A 20,405-nucleotide genomic window follows, 5' to 3' on the forward strand; every position below is an offset into this window, starting at 1 on the left:
ACCAACGCCCCGACCCCGTGCGCCTCCGCTTCCTCTTCAACCCGGGGGGGGCGGGGAGGGGAGAAGTGAGGCGGGAGCGCGGCACGGCTTGCCGGGATTTGTAGTTGCCGCCTGCTTCGCCTCGCTCCCCCGCCTCTTCCCCCATGGCAGGTGCCGGCGCTACCGCGACAACGCCATGGCGCAGCCCCCCGAGGCCCTTTCCTTCAATAACTTCCTGCCTCCCCTCTTCCGCCTTCAGTTGGGTTGCATAGAGTTCCTGCCCAAAGGAGGAAAACCCACACGCCGCTTCCGGGGGAGGAGGAGGCTGGCGGCCATTGGGGCTGACAGTGGAGGGGGAGGGAAGGCGGGAAAATCGCCTCCCCGGGAGGAGGGCGCGCGGGCCCGGCCGTTAGCGCCGCGCTGAGGCGGCGGGGGCGGCCGCAGCGGGGTAGCCGGTCCGGCGGGCGGCTGGGCGCTGCCCCCGCGTCGCTGGGCGTTTTCAGTCAGCCGGTTTTCGGTCCACCCCACTGCTTATCCAGCCCAGACATCAGCAGCTGGTCTGTGAGGATCTTATGGGAGACGGTGCCAAGGGCCCTGTGAAGGCCGGATAGACAATGTCCATTGCTCTCCCCTCATCCACCAGGCCAATCAGTTTATCATAGAGGTTTAGTAAGTTGGTCAAGCATGACTTCCCTTTGGTAGTGCCATACTGACGACTCCCGATTATTTTCTTGTCACTGAAGGACCTGGAAATGGTTTCCAGGATTAGCTGACCCATCACCTTGCCAGGGATCGGGGTGAGGCTGACCGGCCTGTAGTTCCATGCATCCTCCTTCCTCCCCTTCTTGAAGATGGAGGTGACATTGGCTTTCCTCCAGTCCTCAGGCACCTCTCCTAGTCACCATGATTGATCAAAGATTATCAAGATTGGCCTCGCAATGACATCTGCCAGCTCCCTCAGCACTCATGGGTGCATCCCATCAGGGCCCGTGGACTTGTGTACGTCCAGTTTGCTTAAGAGATCCCTGACCCAATCCTCTTCCACCAAGGGTACATCTCCCTTGGTCCAGCCTTCCCGCCGATCTCTGGGACCTGGGATTCCTGGAAGTCAGTCTTTACTAGAAAAGACTGAGGCAAAGAAGGCATTCAGTAACTTAGCCTTTTCCATGGCCTGTGTCACCACATCACCCATCTCATTTAGCAATGGGCCCACATTTCCCCTAGTCTTCCTTTTGTCACCAGGGCTTGGGAACGTGAGGCTGCTCCTATCTGCCTACCTCATCCGCTTGTTCTTCCTGGTCAGGCGGCCTATAGCGGACACCCACTATAAAGTCACCCTTACCTGCCTTCTCTTTAACCCTCCCCCATGAACTGTCATTTGGTTCCTCATCCATCCCCAGACAGATCTCTATGCGCTCCAACTGCTCTTTCACATCAAAGGCAACTTCCCCTCCTTGTTTTCCTCGCCTGTCCTTCCTAAAGAGCCAGTCTCCCTTCATTGTAACGCTCCTGTCATGGGTGCCATCCTACCATGTCCCTGCGATCCCATCAAGATCGTAGCCCTGCAGCTGCACACAGACTAACTCATGATGTTTATTCCCCATGCTGCATGCATTAGTATACAGGCACTTGAGAGAGGCACCCCAGCATGTTGGCTGCCTAGGAAGGGATTGGGGAATTTCTCCATCATGGTGCCTTATAGGCATTTCCTTGCTTACACGCAAGTGCTGGAGGTGACCCCGCTTAAGCCCCATCTTGTTGTTTTTGTGTTCCATTCCTGTCACATCACCCCATACCCTTTGTTCTTTGACCATGTCCATCATTCCCTCACAGGGCTGCTGGTTACTCTCTCTCTCTCCCTTCATTCTTGGTTTAAAGCCCTCCTTATGCAGTCAGCCACCCTATTGGCAAAAAAAGCTTTGCCCTGCTTAGTGAGGTGTATCTCATCTCTCAGGCAGACGGTGACCTGCAAGCAGGGTCCCATGGTCATACAAATCAAAACCTTGTCACCAACACCAGTTCTGCAACCAGTTATTGACTTGTCCTATTACTGCCCTTCTCATTTCCTCTCACTGGCAGGATCGAGGAAACATCACTTGGGCCCCCATGCCCACGATTCTTGCTATTTATCTGCTACTGCTCTCCTGCTTCATCACATGTTACTTCGAGCCACCCAAAGTAAAAGTTGGTTATGAATCATGTTTACTCAATGCATTGGCTTTGAGTAAGCTGAACAGTATAAATGTCACCTTTGAGTTGTGTGTCTATATAAAAAGAGCTGCTTGCACACTAACAAAGCATTTCACTGGTGTGTGCTTATCAAATCCTGTATACACAGGAGAGAAAGAATTTGGGGTTGCATGTTAAATTTTGATGTTATGGGAGCTTTGTGAATAAACAACTATCAGAAATAACATATAACGTGGTATTTAATGTCAGCATTAATTTAATGCACTCATTTTTCTTGTAAACACAGCGTTACCATTACCAATGTTAGTTTTAAGCTTCCTTCCGTATATGAATGAAAAAATAGCTTTATGATAGAAGATAGACATACTGAGATGCTAGTTATATTTACTAGTTATATACTCATTAACTAATTTGTACAACTTAGTCACTATTGTTGGACTGTATAAACAACACTGATTTGAGCAGTTTTATTTCATTACTAAAATAATGGAAACCTGACTATCACTTGGAAAATTAAAGTCATTGTTGCTGCCTAAACTTTCATATTTTGCATTTATAACTTAAATTTGCTAACAGAATGTTGATAGCAGCCATTCGGTTTGTAGTTTGCATTTGCACTTACTTACTTTTGATTTTTGAGAATAGATAATATGAGGTGCGATAGTAACAAGTTACTAGAACAGCAAGGTGGCATTATTTTTCCAAATTCTGATACCCATGAAAATGCCACTCATTTGAGTATGAATTTTTCAGCAGTAATTCATGTAAACATTTACTCTTGCAATGACCCATCCAAATATCCTCCTTGTATTTAAACAATACAGTTAAGGAAAAAAAATAGTAAGGGAATTGCCATGCAATCATGTCAGCATTTCAAATATGCTAACAAAACTCTGAATTCCAAAATTTGTGTATTATTTCAGCTACTTCCTGGGAAAGCACAGGCTTCCCAGTTTGGGTCAGCTTAGGAAAGTTCTTATGCAGAATTTGTTTCATAGAGAAGAAAAAAGATGTAGCCTGCTGGACTTCTTGGCTGCTGGGCCACCTGCAAGGCACATTCACTGTCTAAACTCTGTAAGAGAGTAAGCAATTTTTTTTAACACATGCAGTAGACTGCTGAAGGTAGGAGCAGACAATCCTAGGAGAGCAGGGGGTACTCACAGTCTGCTCTTCATGAGCTAAGATCTCCAAGCCCAAACCTCCAAATGAAGTCTGGGTATCACATAGGATGTGGAAGCTGTTTCTGAGCAGACTGTCTGTGTAAACTCAGTAATGCTCTCTAGCAACTAATTCCACATATTCATTATGCTCCCTTAATTATTTTCTTTTATAGAATTTAAACATATTTCAACATCCTTGCTTCTCTCCTTGCTCCTTAAAGTGAGTGAAACATTGCCTTTTTAACCATTGATTTCCCTCTTGTGTCAACATTGCATACTGCCACTTACTCTTGATGTAGAAAATTTAGATGTCTGGTGGTTTAGGATTTTTACTCCTATCCATATACCATAGTAAGAGGGAACATGAACTTGACATGCATTAAAAACCCTGATTTATTCAACAGTATACTTTTTCAGTAAGTTTTTTATCTCATTATTCACATATGTCAATATTCTTCCCTCCTTAGAAGGCACACGTTCTTACTGAGCAGCTCATAATAAACAATGACCAAATTCTTTTACATGGTAATCTTCAAATTCAATCTAAAATGCAGTAATAGAAACAAATAGTTCAAATTAGTAGTTTTAGTATTGCTTACCTTTTCAGTACTAAATCTCCAGTTACTAAACGCTGTACAGTCATAGAGCTGTTAGGTTTTTCTGCAGTAGCCGTCAGCCTTCTCCAATTCAGCGTAATGCAAATAATGTGTCCTCTATCACTCGTATCAGAAGGATCTTACACTTTGTGACACCACACATTTACAAATCACCAATTAATTTTGATTTTAGTGCAAATTTTGGGAGAAGCAGCATTAGACTGTTCTGCTCTCTTCTCCCTTTCTGTTACTTCTGAAGTTTCTAATCTGTCATTATCTAGTCTTCAATTTTGTGTTCTCAGAGTTTGTCAGGGTCATTTTGGAAAACCGCCTGTATTTTCTTCCTTTTTGGTCACACTGCAAGGAGTATGGCTTTTCTGTTGACTGTGTAGTTGTGTAAAAGCTATTTATCTTCTTTTATCCAGTGGGATAACATCAGTCCTATACTTTAGGAGAGAGGAAGGAACTGGCTCTTTGCAGCTCTCTCTTTACCCTTTGGTAAAACATTAAAATGTCTCTTCCTCTACATTGCTCTTTGTGTCCAGAACACCCATCTCTCTCCCTGGCCCATGCCTGGGAGTAGGCCCTTCACCGTAGCACAAAAATCCTCTTTTACTCTTTGCGGTGAGCTGCCAGCCCAACTGGTTTTCCTTTGACAATTTACCAAGTCAGAAGAATAGCAAAGCACATAGTACAGCCTGATCTGCAGTGCTGCACCAGCAACAGGGTGAGCAGCCACTCGTGTTTGGCTCCATGTACCTGCCCAAGAGCTTCTACACCTCCCAAACAGCAGAGCAGCTGCAGCTGTGCAGTATCACTTGTGACAACTTCAAGGTTAGAGAGCCCTTGTAAAGTGGGCCAACCCCTTCCCCAGCTAACAATTATGAGCTTTACAGAACCTGGCTTCAGAAGTGTTACTAAAGAAAAAAAAAAAAAGAAAACAAGAGGAAAAAATCCAACCTTACATGTTAGAGTGCACAACAGAGGCTGATGTAAGAAAAGGCCCAGAAGACAGTAAGGACAATAAAATAGAACTAAGACATAGTAATGCTTAATTTTATTTGATAGAAAGTTGCTTCAAAAATATGATTATCTATATACATTCTTATATGCTGTACATACAATTACATATACAAAATGTACATAATAGGTAACATCCTTCTGTACATTTTATGGATGGTAGTAAATAACATGAGATAGAACTTACATCATATTTCATACCTACTTTCATCCTGATCCTATCTACAAGGAATTGATAGACAGGAGAGATGAAAAAGGCTAGCAGATCACTTAATTCATAGCCCAGCCCACACAAAAGTCTTCTCCACAGTGCAGTTTATTAGTGCATTGTTCTAGTACAGTTAGTTTTGCAGAACTTTCCTTTAGAGGTATTTAGCTGGTAACCTTGTCTTCAGATTTTTTCCTGGTATTCACCCTAATACTATTTGTAATTTGCTTCTATAACTCAGATCTTCTGAGTTATACAAATCCTCCTCAAGTCAAGCTAGATTTCTTCAATTTTATGGTTTGTTTTTTTTTTTTTTTTTCATCTTGATTCCTTAGTTGCTTGTTTGCCACATATGAAAGAGATTTAACTATTTGTACTCTGTGTTCTGGGAGAAGTACACTCAAGCACAAAAGCTACAATACAAGTGTTCTCTCCTTCCCATGCTACGGGCACACTGTAAACCTGGAATCTGTCATCGAGGAATAAAATGTACCTTCCCTCCTCTTCCTCAGGCAATTACAGGGGGTGTGACTGCCAGCTGCTCCCTGGGACAAATGGTGTCAGATGTCAAGAGGAACTGCCCAGTTACTGGGATTTTTCTGGTCCCAGTCCCATGAGGAATGCTCTACCTGTCCACCCTCTCTCTAAGCAAGAGGTAGCATACCCAAATCAAAACACAGGGAGCAGAGGCTGGCAACTCTGCCCGTTATTAGTAGCTTCCAAGAGACTGTCCTCCATTTCCCGACTAGAGGGATCAGGCACCCTTATCCTACAGACATGATGTTCAGGGAAGAAGAGAGAGCGAGAGCTGCCAAACCAGCAGAGTACCAGGAGCAGAAGGCCTGTGAGAGAAGCCATGGCCTCCACAAGCAAACAGGCTATCTTAGAGGACTCTTCCCTGACCTAAGAGGGAACATGGCTTCTTTCATTGCCTTTCCAGCTTTCAGAGGTTAAAAATGAGCTGCTGCTTTCCTGTAGACATCTTGAGAGCTGCAGTTTCATTGCCCTAAGAATGTTTCCTTCTTTCCAAGTTAACAGCATCCTTAGATACCTATTGTATTTCTTCTTCTCTGGTCACGTGGCACTGTGCTTACTAACCCTTTGCTGGCCCTAGTCTTCATTTCACTTGGAAACTTTTCTATTCTCTTTTCATACCTCTGTATCTTTTTTGTATTAATATGCAGTAGCTTTCTCTGATTGGTAAAGCGGTTTTTGATCAGCTGTCAAGGTGAAAGCAAGGGGATTAAGGTTCCTTTTATAGAATCACACAGAATCACAAAGGTTGGAAGAGACCTGTAAGATCATCAAGTCCAACCATAAATGTTCTTTTGGTATTACTTTAAATACTGTTTTTTTCTAACTAAGGGGAACTCTTCTTATATTCTTCAGAACAAGTTTATATTTTTTGAATTACCGCATAACATGCATATATTTAATAATATCTTAAAGCCTCAGATATTAATATGCCTTCATTTTTTTCTAGGCTGTGGGATTTTCATTTGTTTGAGAAAATGGTTCTCAGGCTTCTATTCTGCTTGCACTGTCTCTGTCCACTGTTGCTAGGCCGATTTAGACATTATTTCTTTTTTATTTCATACTACTCCTTAATCTCCGTTGAGAATTTGAACTGGTATGAAATACCTTCTGTTATTCCTTGTCTGAATTCCTGAGATCCTGTCCGCAGCTCCGGTTGGGAGAGGGCGCTGGTGAGCTTCTGGCAAGATGAGACTCCACCTTAGAAGTGGGTTTGAAATACTCCTGCTGACCTTGTGTGGTAGGAGGTGGAGGAGTCAGATGGCTGTCACTTTGCTGAATTTGTGCATTAGCAGCTGGTGAGTCATCATCCTGCTGGTCTTGTGCGGTGGGAGGAACAGCCGAAGAGATGATGCCCTGAGGAGCAGCTGTTGAACCACTGTTGAGACAATTTATAACTAAGCTTGAGATATTAACATTAAATGTGCAATTACTACTGTTCTTAGTTTCTGAGCAGCAGAGTTTGTTTATTAGCTAGTTAACTAGTTTTCTTCATTGACACATTTTCCTTGTTTCACCTCAGCCTAATGGATCTGAGATAGTGACTTGTCTGTCTCGTTGGATTTGACTCCAAATTTCTTCTCTTGAATCGTAATTGTATTCTGGGGAAAGGCAAAGGAGGTGAGCAAGGAAGGAGGAGCAGCAAGAGAGATCAAAACTGCAGTATCACCAGTTTTAAAAGTTAGTAACTTGTGTGTAAGTTGTTACTAAATGTACTGCACAACAGGATTTTCTCTTGACCCCTCTCTGTACTTCATTGCTGGAAGGTGAACTGAAGGAGTAACGGTGAGATTATGAGCACTTTCAAATTTTCCTAATTTTCTTACAGAGAAAACTTGTGTCACCTGAGTTAAAAGAATCACTACTGTTACCTCGTTTACTTACAAGGTGCTTAAATGCTTTTACAGTGAGGCAATTCTGAACAGGTGTAAAATGAATCCATTATAAATGCATTCTAATAATCATTCAAGAGAGACTATGCAGGCAATGTTTGCATTGGTTTCAATGGATATTAGACTGGATTTTACATAAGCACATATCAATAACAGACATAAAAGATGTTTTTAAGATACCAAGTTTAAATAGAAAGGTCTATAGGCAGTAGTAAAAAACAACCCAGAATTGTTACAGTGCTAGTTCAAGATTCTCTCATCAAAGCTTCAGGAATACTGTGTCTGTAGATGAGAAGACTCAGGAATTAGAAAAATTTATGGATTCCTCTGATGAAGATAAAAATTTAAAATATAAAATATTTAAGATTTAATACTTTCAAAGAAGACAGAGTCCTTGTTTCTGTGCTGTTATTTTTACCACCTGTGTCAAGAACAAGGAAAAATACTACAGTGAATCAATGCACACTGTATGTTACAAATAGAGACGGCCTTTGTTTTATGAAGCCTTCTCATCTCTAGGAGAAAAGCATTAAGACAGTAAACTGTATTTTAGCCAGGCTGGTGCATTTGTTTATTGTTTCCAGATGGGAAAACCTGTGTATGTGGATTCTTCCGATAGATATTATCTGAGTATTTCTCAAGTAGTAATTCAAAGACCACTGGTGGTCCATGGAGTACTTCCATCTGGCTTAGAGAGGAATTTTAGTAGCAAAGCACTGCTACTTTTCAAACAATTGTGTCATAACATAGTCAAATATCTTGGCGTGGTTTTGTTTGGGTTTTTTTTGTTGTTGTTATGAAGCGTCTTACAGTTGCAAATATGGATTTTAAAACATGCATGAGATGACCGAACTAGGAAAAAGTAAAATATTACTTCAGTATGAAAAGTCTAAGTAAGGACAAATCTGTTCTCCCTGTCTCACTGATTTTAATCTCTTACACTGTTCCTTGTTAATATCTTATCCTGTTCCTGAGGAGAGGCTGAGACAGCTGGGACTGTTCAGCCTCAAGAAGGCTCAAGGGGATCTTACCTACGTGTATTAATACCTGATGGGAGGGTGTAAAGAAGATGGAGCCTCTTCTCAGTGGTGCCCAGTGGCAGGACCAGAGGCAATGGGCAGAAACTGAAACACAGGAAGTGCCGTCTGAACATCAGGAAACACTTTTTCGCTGTGGGAGTGACCAAGCACTGGCACAGGTTGCCCAGAGGAGTTGTGGAGTCACCACCTTTGGAGATACTCAACCCAACTGTACATGGCTCTGAGCAATCTGGTCTAGGTGACCCCGCTTTGAGCAGCGGGGGTTGGCCTAGCAATCTCCAGAGGTTCCTCCCAACCTCAACTATGCTGTGATATGTACATTTGGTATATATGGAAACAGTACTATGCAAATAGCTGACTTCACCGACAATAGGGGTGAGTTCAGCAATTTTAGACTAGTCTTGTTCACAAGGTAAGAATACCCATAATAAGCAAGATGTTATTTAATAATTCCTCTGCCCCAAAAACTCTTCTGGCACTAAAAGAATGCTAATGTAGCTCTCCTACAGTACCTTCATCAGTAGGTACAAAAAAGGTGTGACTTTTCTTATCTTTACTTGTGGGTTAACTGAGGCACAACAGGTGATATGAAAATGGAACTGACTGGTCTCTGGAGAGCCTACAGAGAATAATAACAAAAGTAAATAATGCCAAATCTAAAATAGACATATTGATCAAAGTAACTCCATGTGTTTACTTCTGTCTTCTCTTCCTGTAATTTAATAACCTTGTGCTGCTTTGTCTAGAATGAACAACTTTTTTGTGCTGTAACATTAAGCTGGGCTGCTTCTGTATTACATATTTTTTGTACAAGGTTACAAAAATATTTACCTACTTGGCAATGCATATATGAACACATACCTTCATGGTAATTTTAAGGTTGCTTTTAGATTTTGTTACCACAGGGTAATATATGGACTTACACATTGCAGGCTACAATTTTTTTTTTTTAAGACTTACCAAAAGCTATGCTTCTGAAAAGCACCTGAGTTAAGATCTTTGCTTAAAATTGGCTTCTTGGTGCAATTGTTCAGTTTCTGTCCCATCATACGCCTAATTAAAGCATCATCTGTATTTGGAAACAACTGTTTTGTGATTCCTGCAAAATAAAGAGGTGATATATATGAGGCCTCCAAATCAGGAAAACCACAGATGTATGATCAAAAATGCATTTATTGCCTCTTTGAAATTTCCAGCTACTTCAGCTTCAGCTCTAGTTACTTTGCTGTCTTCACTCACTACTTCATAGATTTTGCACGTGCCAGCTCTTGTTCTTCTCTGTGCCTACCGTATTGCTGTGCCTGCTCTTGGCAAACTCAAAGGGAACTCCAGGGCCACAAAGGCTTCCTATAGCGAGTGATTTGTGTTTGCTCATCCTCTCTTCCTTTGTTCTGTTCTTGATCAGAGTCCTATTCCTATCCTCATCATTCCTCATGCCTCTGAGTCTTACAGGTTTTGTTCAGTAATTTTCATTTGCAGGTGATGTCTCCTTCCCCAAACACTTCCCTTCTGTTTTGGCTGGCTAACTGTTTTTGAATGCAAAAAGCCTAACAGGAATCAACACCTGGAATGCACCTCCTGCTCTCCTCTTCTCCATCATCTTCCCTTCCCTTCATTTTTTTTTTTCCCCTTTCATTTCATTTTGAGGTCTTATAGTTTCCATCTTCTTTAAATAATCTGATCTACTAACTCATTTTCTACAGTCCTAGAACTCCTAGACTTCCTTCTTATTTTTCTTCTTTTGTATAATGTTGACACTTTTCTATTTGAATTCAGGAGTGTTCTCATTTCCCTTAACAAACTTCCTTGACTTCTCAGTAGGCGCGCCTTTGCAACTGAATTCTCCGCAGCATGCTGTATTCAATGTCCTGATTATCTTCTCTGCTTCATTTTTCAGTTTTGCTTAGACCCTACCCCAGAATCCACCTTTAGAAAAGTCTTTTAGTAGCTCTTAGAATCATAGAATCATTTAGGTAGGAAAAGACTCTTAAGATCATTGAGTCCACCTGTTCTTCTCATCCCATGAAATCTTTTTAATTTTTCTCATACATCATTCTGAAATTATCTCATCTTACCCCCTCTAAACATATTTTCACCATCTTACACACTCTTTCCTTTTCTCTTTCTTGACTTTGGGCCTTTTTCTCTAGCTAGACTTTTAAGGAAAAGAGGTTTCTGCAACTGATAACTTTTGAAACTGCTGGCCAACTTTGCCAAAACTGGACCAAGGTACTTGAACTGGAGCCAATCTGGGAAGTGAACTGAGAGGACAGAGGAAGTCCAAAGGAATGGCAATGGGTGAGGGATTCTAGCACAGGAATTTAGGCTATGTTGTTTGAGTATTAAGCTATAGGTGTGAATCCAATAAAAATCAGGTTTCATGTGCTCACAAAATACTGTTTTCTTTAAAGCTGCTACTTCCATCTGGAATGATTCTCTTTCCTATGCACCAAACGTTTTTTGCCTTAAACCTCAGCATAAAACAAATTTTGTTTGCTTCTCTGATCACTATTCCTGTCTTCTATACTTATTGTCTCATTTTGCCTCCAGTGCTATTTAAAATGTCAGAATTCATAACATTCACTAACTTCAGAATATAGCAGACATTATTTTAAATTTGATCCAAGTGTGTCCTCTCTTTGCCTTCCCTTATCCATTAATTGTCATGCTCCAAGTTTGACTGTTGTAGATTAACCTTTCAAAGGCTAAAAAGAATTATAATATCACTGTGCTGAGTAGCCACTTAAGTAAAACCACAGAATTCACACAATAGAAATACTACTACTTAGCATTTCACTGACAGTATTTGTAACAGACGGCTTAAAAAATATGTAGCTGAGGAAAGAAATATGAAACAGCACATCACCTGAGTAGACCAGCTATTAAGTATTACAGCCCCTCCCTCAGAGAAAGCCCTCTATCAAGTCAGTGCCACAATGAGTAATGTTAACAAGTCAATCACCTATGATTTCCTGAACTTCATTCTGATTCATAGCTGGTTTCGCCGCTTTATCCTTTGAAGAGGAGGACTTTGCACCTGTCAGGCTGTGTGTAGCCATGTATTCATGTGTATAAAGTGCTTGCATCAAGTCATTTATAAACTTTTGAGGTTTGCTCTTGTTACAAAGTGCAATCTGCCACTTTTCGATCTTGAACTGGAAAAGAAAATTGGTCATAGACATAACTATTGCAGTTCTCTAGACATACTAGATAGCATTACCTCTGAAATATATTTTTTTAAATTTTCTCTTTCTAAAAATCACAATTTCAAAAGCAATCCCTGCAAACTGCGTGCTTGAGATCAACGCTAAACTTGCAGACCACTCAATGTTTGGAGCGATACATGCAGGTTGATTTTTTTTTTTTTTTTTTTTTTCCAGAAGCAAGTGTGGGGCAGACTAAGGACCCCTATTCATCCTTGCAAACACTTCACCAAGCGATCCTTATTACTCACTAGTGGAGACAGAACATGTTCAGACATATCTAAATCCTTCTGCTTGCACTCCATGCAGGCTGGCTGTGGTCCAGTTTTGGCCTGGAATCTGTACAGCCTCAGGAGCATGGCAATATGCCCAAGCTAATATTCCTGCCTCCAAGCAGACATGCCTTAAGAACTGTGACATCTGGTCCTGGGCTTTGCGAGTGACTTCCACACACAGCAGTTGTACAGCATAAGTATTTGAACCCTCCTAATGGGCAATTTTGAGCTACCTCTATTAAGTAAGGCTAGGTTGCTTAGAAAATTAGGTCTTTTTATTTCTTTGGAGACATTAGCTCAAATTTTGTGTATTGCAATATTCAGTCAAAACATCATACCTTGATAATTCTTAGTAGATTTCTTTGGTTTTTAGGACCCCATGACAACACACAAGAATGATTTCCACCGACTAGCATGATTCAGTGCATAAGGATGTTTATGTAAATGGTGAATGCAGAAGCTAGAATTATTCTTTTCATTGGGTCTTTCTATTTTTCACGTACAGCGTCTGTGCCTGAGATTTCTCAATTATGCTCTGTTATAATTACAGAGAATAGGGGAACATCTTTACTCAGTATCTATCTATCTATCTATCTATCTATATGTATTTCTACTTAACTGCTGGCCAGTGTCTGGAACAAGAGCAGAAACATACCATTCTCCATTTACTTATTAACAGTTTAACCAGACTGCTGGTATTTTTCTTAGATTATCTCTGAAACACTACCATTCCCCTTTGGCTTCCAAAGCATTAGGCTGGAAGTTACCCCTGGATCTCAGTATTTTCTTCATGCATCCGCATTCTGCCCTTAGTCACAGATGTGCAAAGCCACCGAAATCAAAGCGAGTTTGAGAATGTACCAGCACACTGAATTAAGTCTAGTATTTCTCATGGGAAGAGCCTTCTGCACAAAAGGAGCTCATTAGTTGCATAATCAGCTGAATGATGATAAAATTATTTTTACTCATGCTTATTTTTTATATTTCTTATACTATAACAGTAAAGTTTGTAGTGTATGAAGTTTTAATTTTTGTGCCTGAAATTGCCTTTAGCTGACCTGTTTTTCGGTCTGTTGCTCCTCATCTTCCACATTCAGAGTTATTGGTGAGCTGGAGTTACTATGCATAGCTGCATATGAATCTGCTAATGGATTGTTAGATGCTTTCCAAACAGCATGTGAATGCAGACTGGACGTAGATGATGTCACTCCCCCTTTAAGCAGTGCTTCAGCCATTCCTACCAGTTCCTCAAAATGGGTGACTGCCTGTGGCAACACTGAAATCAAATGGAAAGTGATGGGTAAAATTAATTGAAGCTTTCAGACTCTACTTATGTAAGGATGTATATTTTTATAATTAGATTTCCCACTATACTGCAAAAGAGTCAAAGTAGTCAGCAAAAACGCTTTAACATACTTTTTTCCTATTCTCTCAAAGCTTTTCCTGACATTCTTGCTGTCCCCACCCATGAAGATCTGGCCCCTGTTTTTAGAATGGGATAGATCAGTTCTCTGCAAGGCTAAGAGGAACCATTAGTTTACGCCCATCATGGCACTAAGCTGCCTATTTCTCTTTTTATTTTTTGCTTCCGCAAAGTCTCTACAAGTCTGTAAAGCTATTGAATATGGGCTAAGTAATGTTGTGTCTGAATTTTATATTATTTTTGCTTCAGAGAAGTTACATAGACTGCATAGACTTTTTTCCCTCTTTTTTAATCTATAGGGAATATCTTTTAAATGGCCATTTCTCCAAGTAATATTTATTTTCAAATATAAACTTTTGTTGAGTCCATTACAAAGAATCAATTCAGCAGAGCGAAAAGGATACGAGGGCTGAAGAATTGGCAAGATACAGAATCACTGAATTATTAGAAAATACTGTCAAAGACTAATACAAGCACTTAAGATGCAAGGCAAATGGACCTAAATGTGTAAGAAAAGTTGTCCGACACTAATAAAATGTTTAAAAATAATATTCAGAAAAGTGGAGATGAATGATTCGAACCAAATGAATAACATATGGAACAGAATCAGGTGGGCAATGAAACCGATAAGCACTTGCAAATCATATGACGATAAAAAGAGAGATTGTAGGCTATCTAGGGATGGTATGACGTAGCTGGCAAGAAGTAGCAAATCCTCTTTAAACCTTATTCATTCACTTATGTTTTGAAATTTTGGATTCAGTCTTGGCTGCCCCAGAGTAAGGGACAGAGACAAGTAAGAGGAGCTTCAGAGATGATCACTAAGTGATGAAGGATTAATTTCTAAAAGAACAAAATGGTTCACCTCTGGGAAAGGACTAAATTTGTTGTACCTGGAACTAACTCAGATTATCAATAATAAGTAATTACTAAAGTAATTAGAAATTAAATCGTTCCAGAATAAAGAAAATTTCAGTAGATTAAGAGTAACTGTTAATAAATCAGTTGGACTGGTCGACTGGTTGGTTGAGCTTAGCCGATAGTTATACACAGCATACAGAAAGGTTCTCTTGGGAATGACTGACAGGATTTAGACAGATTTTTCCATTTCTAACTCTATGATTGCATGGCCTCTGTGTAAGCCAGTTTTTTCTAAGTGCTGCTGGAATTAAATGTTGCCATGTATCAAAGACTTCGACACTAATGGTAGGCCTTGATCGTGTCAGGTGCTTGAGCATCCATAATTCCCATCCAAATGGCCTCCTATAAATCAAGCTTTTCATGACCTTCAGGCTTTCCTCTTCATCAAAATACTTCCCCTGACTTTACCTTGAAGCATCACCAGGGACTGCCTTAGGCGGCAGTTTTCTCTCATAGTGTCTGTCAGCTTCCTCTTGAGACTTTTTATTTTGGCACACAGTTCTACCTTGGATAGTTGAAATAAAGGCTCTTCATCATCACTGCTACTTTCACTGTACAGAAAGTTGCTTCCTGAATATGTTTCTCTCTGAAAAAAAACCAAACCAAAATGTGCTGTCTAGAGCAACAACATAAAATTAAAGCATTAAAACTAAAATTAAAATATCTGGCTAAATCAGAATATACTCTTTGTACACAGAATGTATAAACAGACTCGGTGCATTTTAATAGTAGCTGTTACTGAACATAGGTATTACCATTCCTATTAAAATTCAAAATGAAATGTCAGGATCATACATAACCATTAGGTACTTCTCTCTCTGTTCTCCATTCACCAATTTTCTAAGGCAGTGTCTTTTAGAACCATTAACTTCACTAAAACAAAAGTCTTACGCACCCCTAAACAAATACATTTCAGTTTTCTTTTGCTTAATATGTTAAAGTTGCTGAAGATGAGATGTTTACCTGTTTGTTAATTAAAGATGTTTCAAGTTGACTCAGGATGTTGGCAGGAGCAGATGCCTGTAATGATTTCTTTCTTTTTATATGCTTCATCATCTTACCCTGTAAACAAGAGCATAATAGTGGCTTTGCATTCCTATAGAGCCTTTTATTACAGTATCTCATGGTATACCATAAACTTTTATTCACTGTGCATTTGACATGCTTGCTTAGTATTTTTGAAGAATATGTTTATAACCTTTTGTCAAGATCTATGTTTTCTTTTCCCACATTCTGTCACTGCAGATCTCAGCACAATGCAAAGCTCAGAAAACCCGGTCCCTTCCCTTCCTTAAGCAGTGGTCAGATTTCTGTCTTATGGGAGAAAACGTAATGGAGCCACAGAGCATCCAAGTCTTGAATAACACTTCACTCTTTAAAGAGCAAAGGACAAAATCTATTGGCCTAACTAATTACTCTGGCAGGTTATTGTGCTGAGGTACCATGTGAAGATTGTCTGTATTCCTCCCTTTACTATACATATTTTGTGTATTATATTCTGAAGAATCAATAGTTACAGTCTATTTCATTCCATTACGGGCCTACCAATATCAGGCACACAAAGACAGAAACTCACCTGTTCTTTATCCAGGTCACTGTCTTCACTCTCTGAGAATATCATTTCTATCCTCTTCCTCTTGCCTTTTCCAAGGACTTGTATTTTTGTAATTTCATCTGCTCGTAATATCTTTTGCATCATTTCCACCAGCTCTTGGGGGTCATCTGAAGTGACGGGAAAAAAAAAGGCCAAAGCAGAGAAAATCAGGTAGCAATACTGTACAGCTAGATTAAAATTTTGTATCAGACAAATGCTCTGGAATTGCACTCACCACTCATGTACACAACTTTCACCATGTGCTCTTCTGTCTTTCTTTCTCCCACAGGCCAGTTTACTAGCACGTGCTCATTTGGTTTCAGAAGTCTTTCTAGTTCATTGTCATCACTGGGAAGGTCCTGTATCCATGAAGTCTCTCCAATTTGCAGTGAATTATCATTTACAAAATCAAACAGTGTGAATTTTTTCATTGTTAATTGGTTTTCTTCTCACACAGACGTGGCCTGCAGGACATTGTAGGAAAAATAGCTGTTACCATGTCATGCCACAGGAATGTTACAAGAATACTTTAAAAAGCCCCAAACAATCCTCCTATTCCTGGATTTTGGTAATTACCTTGTATGAAAATATCCTGGATAAGGAAGTGAAAACCAGCCAAGCGGCATGTTATATCTCCCCTGAAAGATGGGAGATGGTCTGTTCGATACATGTACATCAGACAGTTGCCTCCAAAACTATGCAGAGAAAACAGCTTTCACTCACAGAGCCCTTGCTTCCATATTACTACCACGCCTAATCCATCTCCTGCCCAGGATCTCTATTACTTCTACACTTGCCTCAACAAAAGTTTTCGGTCCAGCCTCTGACTAAAAAAAATACAGGTGTGAAAACTTGCCCTAGAACGAGGGAAAGTACTAGCTCTACATGCTATTAAAAGGAATGTATGACTTCCAGGGCTGTATTAATCATCTCACGGGCAGCAAGATGTGCAATTGCAGCCACAAAAAAACAACGCAGAACAACCCAGGACAACTGATCGGATGAGGTATGACACATTCTGGCAATGGAAAACTTGACGTACAAAAGAAATGACAGGCTGAGGACTGAAAGAGAGCTGGGCTGCTTCATGAAAAATAACAGCAACAAGGAGAACCCAGACCCAAATATACAGCTAAATCCTTTGCTTACATAAAACAGTATGTTTAAAGCAAAGGACCATTTCTGGGGTTTTTAAAGCACTGAAATTCCACACTGGGAGAAGGCAACTAGTCATACTTTGTGCTTTATTTTTCTAATTAAGCTGATACGCCTTACATGAATGTGTGAAATGTAACATACATTATTAAACTCTACTGGAAATTTAACCAGTTCATTATACTTAGATAAGATATTTTCTACTTCAAAATTATTAAATCAGATAAACCCAATAAATAGAAAATCTGATTTTGTTAAACCTTAGTCGTCTTTCCAACAAACATACCGTTTGGCCTGTCAGTTCATAGAGGTGAAGTAATTTTACAGAGCTGCAAACACATGAATTCCGAGATGCGACAGCGTGATTTGCGATTTACTTGGCCTCAATCAGTCGGAAGCAAATCTAGTGCCTCATGCAGAGGCTGTCAAAAAGGTAACTCTGAGCTTGGAAAGGAGAATTACACAGAGCTGTTATGTCAAAGTGAGAAAATCTGGCTACAGTGCTCTAAGAAGCAATGTCAATTTGTTTGCAGAAACCCAGCTCACCACTATTCACCATGTCTGTGCTACGCCTCAAAAGAGCTGGTTTTTCATACAGGGGTGAACTTGTTAATTTGCAAAAGACAGCTGTACTCTTGTCAACATGTTTACTGATACAATGAGGCAAGTGGCGTAAGAAATCACCATTAAAAAGCTTATTAAATCATGCTTTTATGCAGAATGCGTTGAGTGTAGTAGCAATAGGTTTGTTAAGTACTGCCCTGCTGAAGAAAGGAGACTGTGTTTGCAAGAATTCACATTAATTTTCTTTAAAGCAAGTTAGACAGACCAGTAAACATCCATCCCATGTAAATTCTGAAAGGAAGCCGCCTGAATGTCTATGCCTAGCATGAATCACCGGAGGCCTCATTCTGCCGCTGATCCACGCCGAGTGGATCCTCACGCCACAGAAAGGGATCATTCAACAATTTATAACAGCCTGTACGCGCAATCACATCGACTATCAGCGTTTTTCCTTCTTTTTTAAACTGCTTTTGAGTATATAACGCAGTCAGCTTAACATTTCTCATCTGGCACAAAGATGTCAACTTCTACCCCTGATCAACCCAGGACAACAATCCCCAGCACCAAGTTCTTCGATTCTCGAATGAAGTACTTTGAGCTTTCCCCTCCTTGGCCCTTGGCAGTTGCGAGCTACTTCATTGCCCTCCTAAAAGCCCACATAAGGTCAGCAGAATTGCAGCGAAGTTAGAACTGCCAGTGTGCTAAGATTAATAGCTAATTGACTGACTCCTGTATTTTTTTTATGTTTCTCTGTAGTCCTCTAACAGTTTGTATGTCGTCTCTCATTTTGTATTGAGACAAATATTCTCTGAGCGAAGGGACATGCTTGTGGTCTGCGCTTGTACAGGGTTAGGAAGCCAGCCCGGGATTTCCAGGGATGCACTAAATACATGGGCTGTTGGCAGCATGGAGGGTAAGTGATGATTCCCCCACAGCACTGGGGCTATTCATGTACACACTGTGCCGACCAAGCACATCAGTACCAAGTCCAACAGCTTTTGGAAGGTATCAGATTTGCGTACATGTTATACAGCTTAATGAAGTCAATGGACATGTGGACTTCTGGATGTTCGGAGCCCATGGCAGCAGCCTGGTGCCACTGATAGACTCTGTGAAGCACATGGCCAGCAAGATCCCTCGTGCAGTCTTTACACCAGACGAGTACCTGGATCCACGAAAATCCATCCTGCCACTCAAAGCTAGGGACAATTTCTACCGTGGTCATGGCAGGAGTCAGAGCTCAGCAATTTGTCTACGTTATCTATAAAGCTCTTTTGAGCTGTCAAAATTCTTGCCTGTGGTGGGAGGGTGTACTAGTAAACAGCTAAACTGATTTCACCAAGAGTCTTAACAGCTGCCAAGTTAAAATATAAGCTACATAGGCTGCTGAAAGAAATAAGGAATGGATTTCACAAATAGTCATGGGAGGAGGGATGGGGTTGATCCATTCCTTTAGCTCCCGGCAGGAGTCCAAAACCCTCCTGGCAGCTTTCTGAGGCTTGTGCTCAGTCCTGTCGCTCCTGCTGCTTTTGAAGGGACCAAGGCAGGAAGGCAGTTGTGGGGCAGCAACAGAGACTGGCCAGGTCCCCTCTCCTCTGCTGGGCATCAGCTCAACTGCTTGCATTACAGATAAAAGGACGAAACTATTACATTGCCAAATAAAAGGAACCGAGCGCAATAGTTGATTCTTAGTATTTTTCTGTTATGGAGCTATGGCTTCAGCTCCTGCAGTAGACATTAATCAAACTGCATCTTTTCACAGAACTTGTTGTGACAATCCATGGGCCCTGGGGCTAATACCTAACTGTCTGCTGGCATCATTTCTAGCCAGTGATTAAAGGGAATAGAAAGGTTGAACAAAATGTCTCTAATGAGGAAAAGGAACAGTAAAATATTTCATTTACTGGAAGAGAAGTCCTGCAGTGTTTTCTCACCCTGTTCTCCCACTGGAGTCAATGTGAACCTTGTCTGAGTCAGGACTGCTGCAGATGCCTCCCTCTAAAATGTTTTATTTGCCAAAACAGATCAAAGGCAAAATATACCATATCATCAGGAAAAAAAAAAATAATCTTGGGGAGTGGGATTAATCTTACCAAACTTTTCCTGCCTTAAAAGTGAGAGGTTGTCTAGCCATGTGTGGCTCAGTCACCACAGAGAGAGAGGTGATTCATCTCACCCTAAGACACGCATCTAAAAGACAGCAGATGACTTACTGTCTGGGACAGCCTATTTCTCTCTGCTGATTATTCAGTGACTATACAGGGGTAGGTATGTCTCCTTATAGAAGGTGGCTTGGTTCAACCCATCCTATATTAGCTTCTTTTATTTTTGAAGCCATAGGATAGATTCCAATAGACCTGCTACAGGCAGCCAAGAGGATGGAGTATGAAGTCTGTTAAAGTGTATCTAGTTCTCTCTTTTAAATCTTTTTACACAGTTCTGCAAGTCATCAAGTAAGATTTCTGACACTGAGTGCTTTGTTCAGTGGTTAAATTGGAAGTTATATAATCGTTCACAGACATTACCCTGTGTGCAGCTACTAACCACAGAGACAGAATTATATGACCTTTGAAAGCCACTTATGTTTTGCAAGTTACTTAATTCTGCTATATTCTCCATTTGAAAACACTAGCTACTTATTTGAGTACTAA

The 20,405-nt window shown here is 40.7% G+C and overlaps 1 protein-coding gene across 1 annotated transcript; it reads right to left on the bottom strand.

Annotated features, from left to right (window-relative positions):
- Positions 1-6,723: 6,723 nt before the first annotated feature.
- On the bottom strand, positions 6,724-16,298 carry BEND6 (BEN domain containing 6). The gene is made up of 7 exons (XM_009808315.2): positions 16,271-16,298; positions 16,018-16,163; positions 14,850-15,027; positions 13,156-13,373; positions 11,582-11,774; positions 9,580-9,718; positions 6,724-7,065 (listed from the first exon to the last, which is right to left on the bottom strand). Exons 1-7 carry the CDS (start codon positions 16,293-16,295, stop codon positions 6,801-6,803), a joined length of 1,164 nt encoding a protein of 387 aa, XP_009806617.2. The 5' UTR covers positions 16,296-16,298; the 3' UTR covers positions 6,724-6,800.
- Positions 16,299-20,405: the final 4,107 nt, after the last annotated feature.

Source organism: Gavia stellata, chromosome 2 (genome assembly GCF_030936135.1).
Source record: "Gavia stellata isolate bGavSte3 chromosome 2, bGavSte3.hap2, whole genome shotgun sequence".
Taxonomy (NCBI): Eukaryota; Metazoa; Chordata; class Aves; order Gaviiformes; family Gaviidae; genus Gavia; species Gavia stellata.

Bases quoted from the DNA above. Each gene is read 5' to 3' on its own strand.
- BEND6 (XM_009808315.2), bottom strand. From the start codon at position 16,295: ATGGTGAAAGTTGTGTACATGAGTG. The intron at 16,164-16,270 runs GTGAGTGCAATT...CCGTCACTTCAG, and splicing joins GAAAGTTGTGTACATGAGTG to ATGACCCCCAAGAGCTGGTG. The intron at 9,719-11,581 runs GTGATTGACTTG...TTTATTTTGCAG, and splicing joins TGAAGTTCAGGAAATCATAG to GAATCACAAAACAGTTGTTT.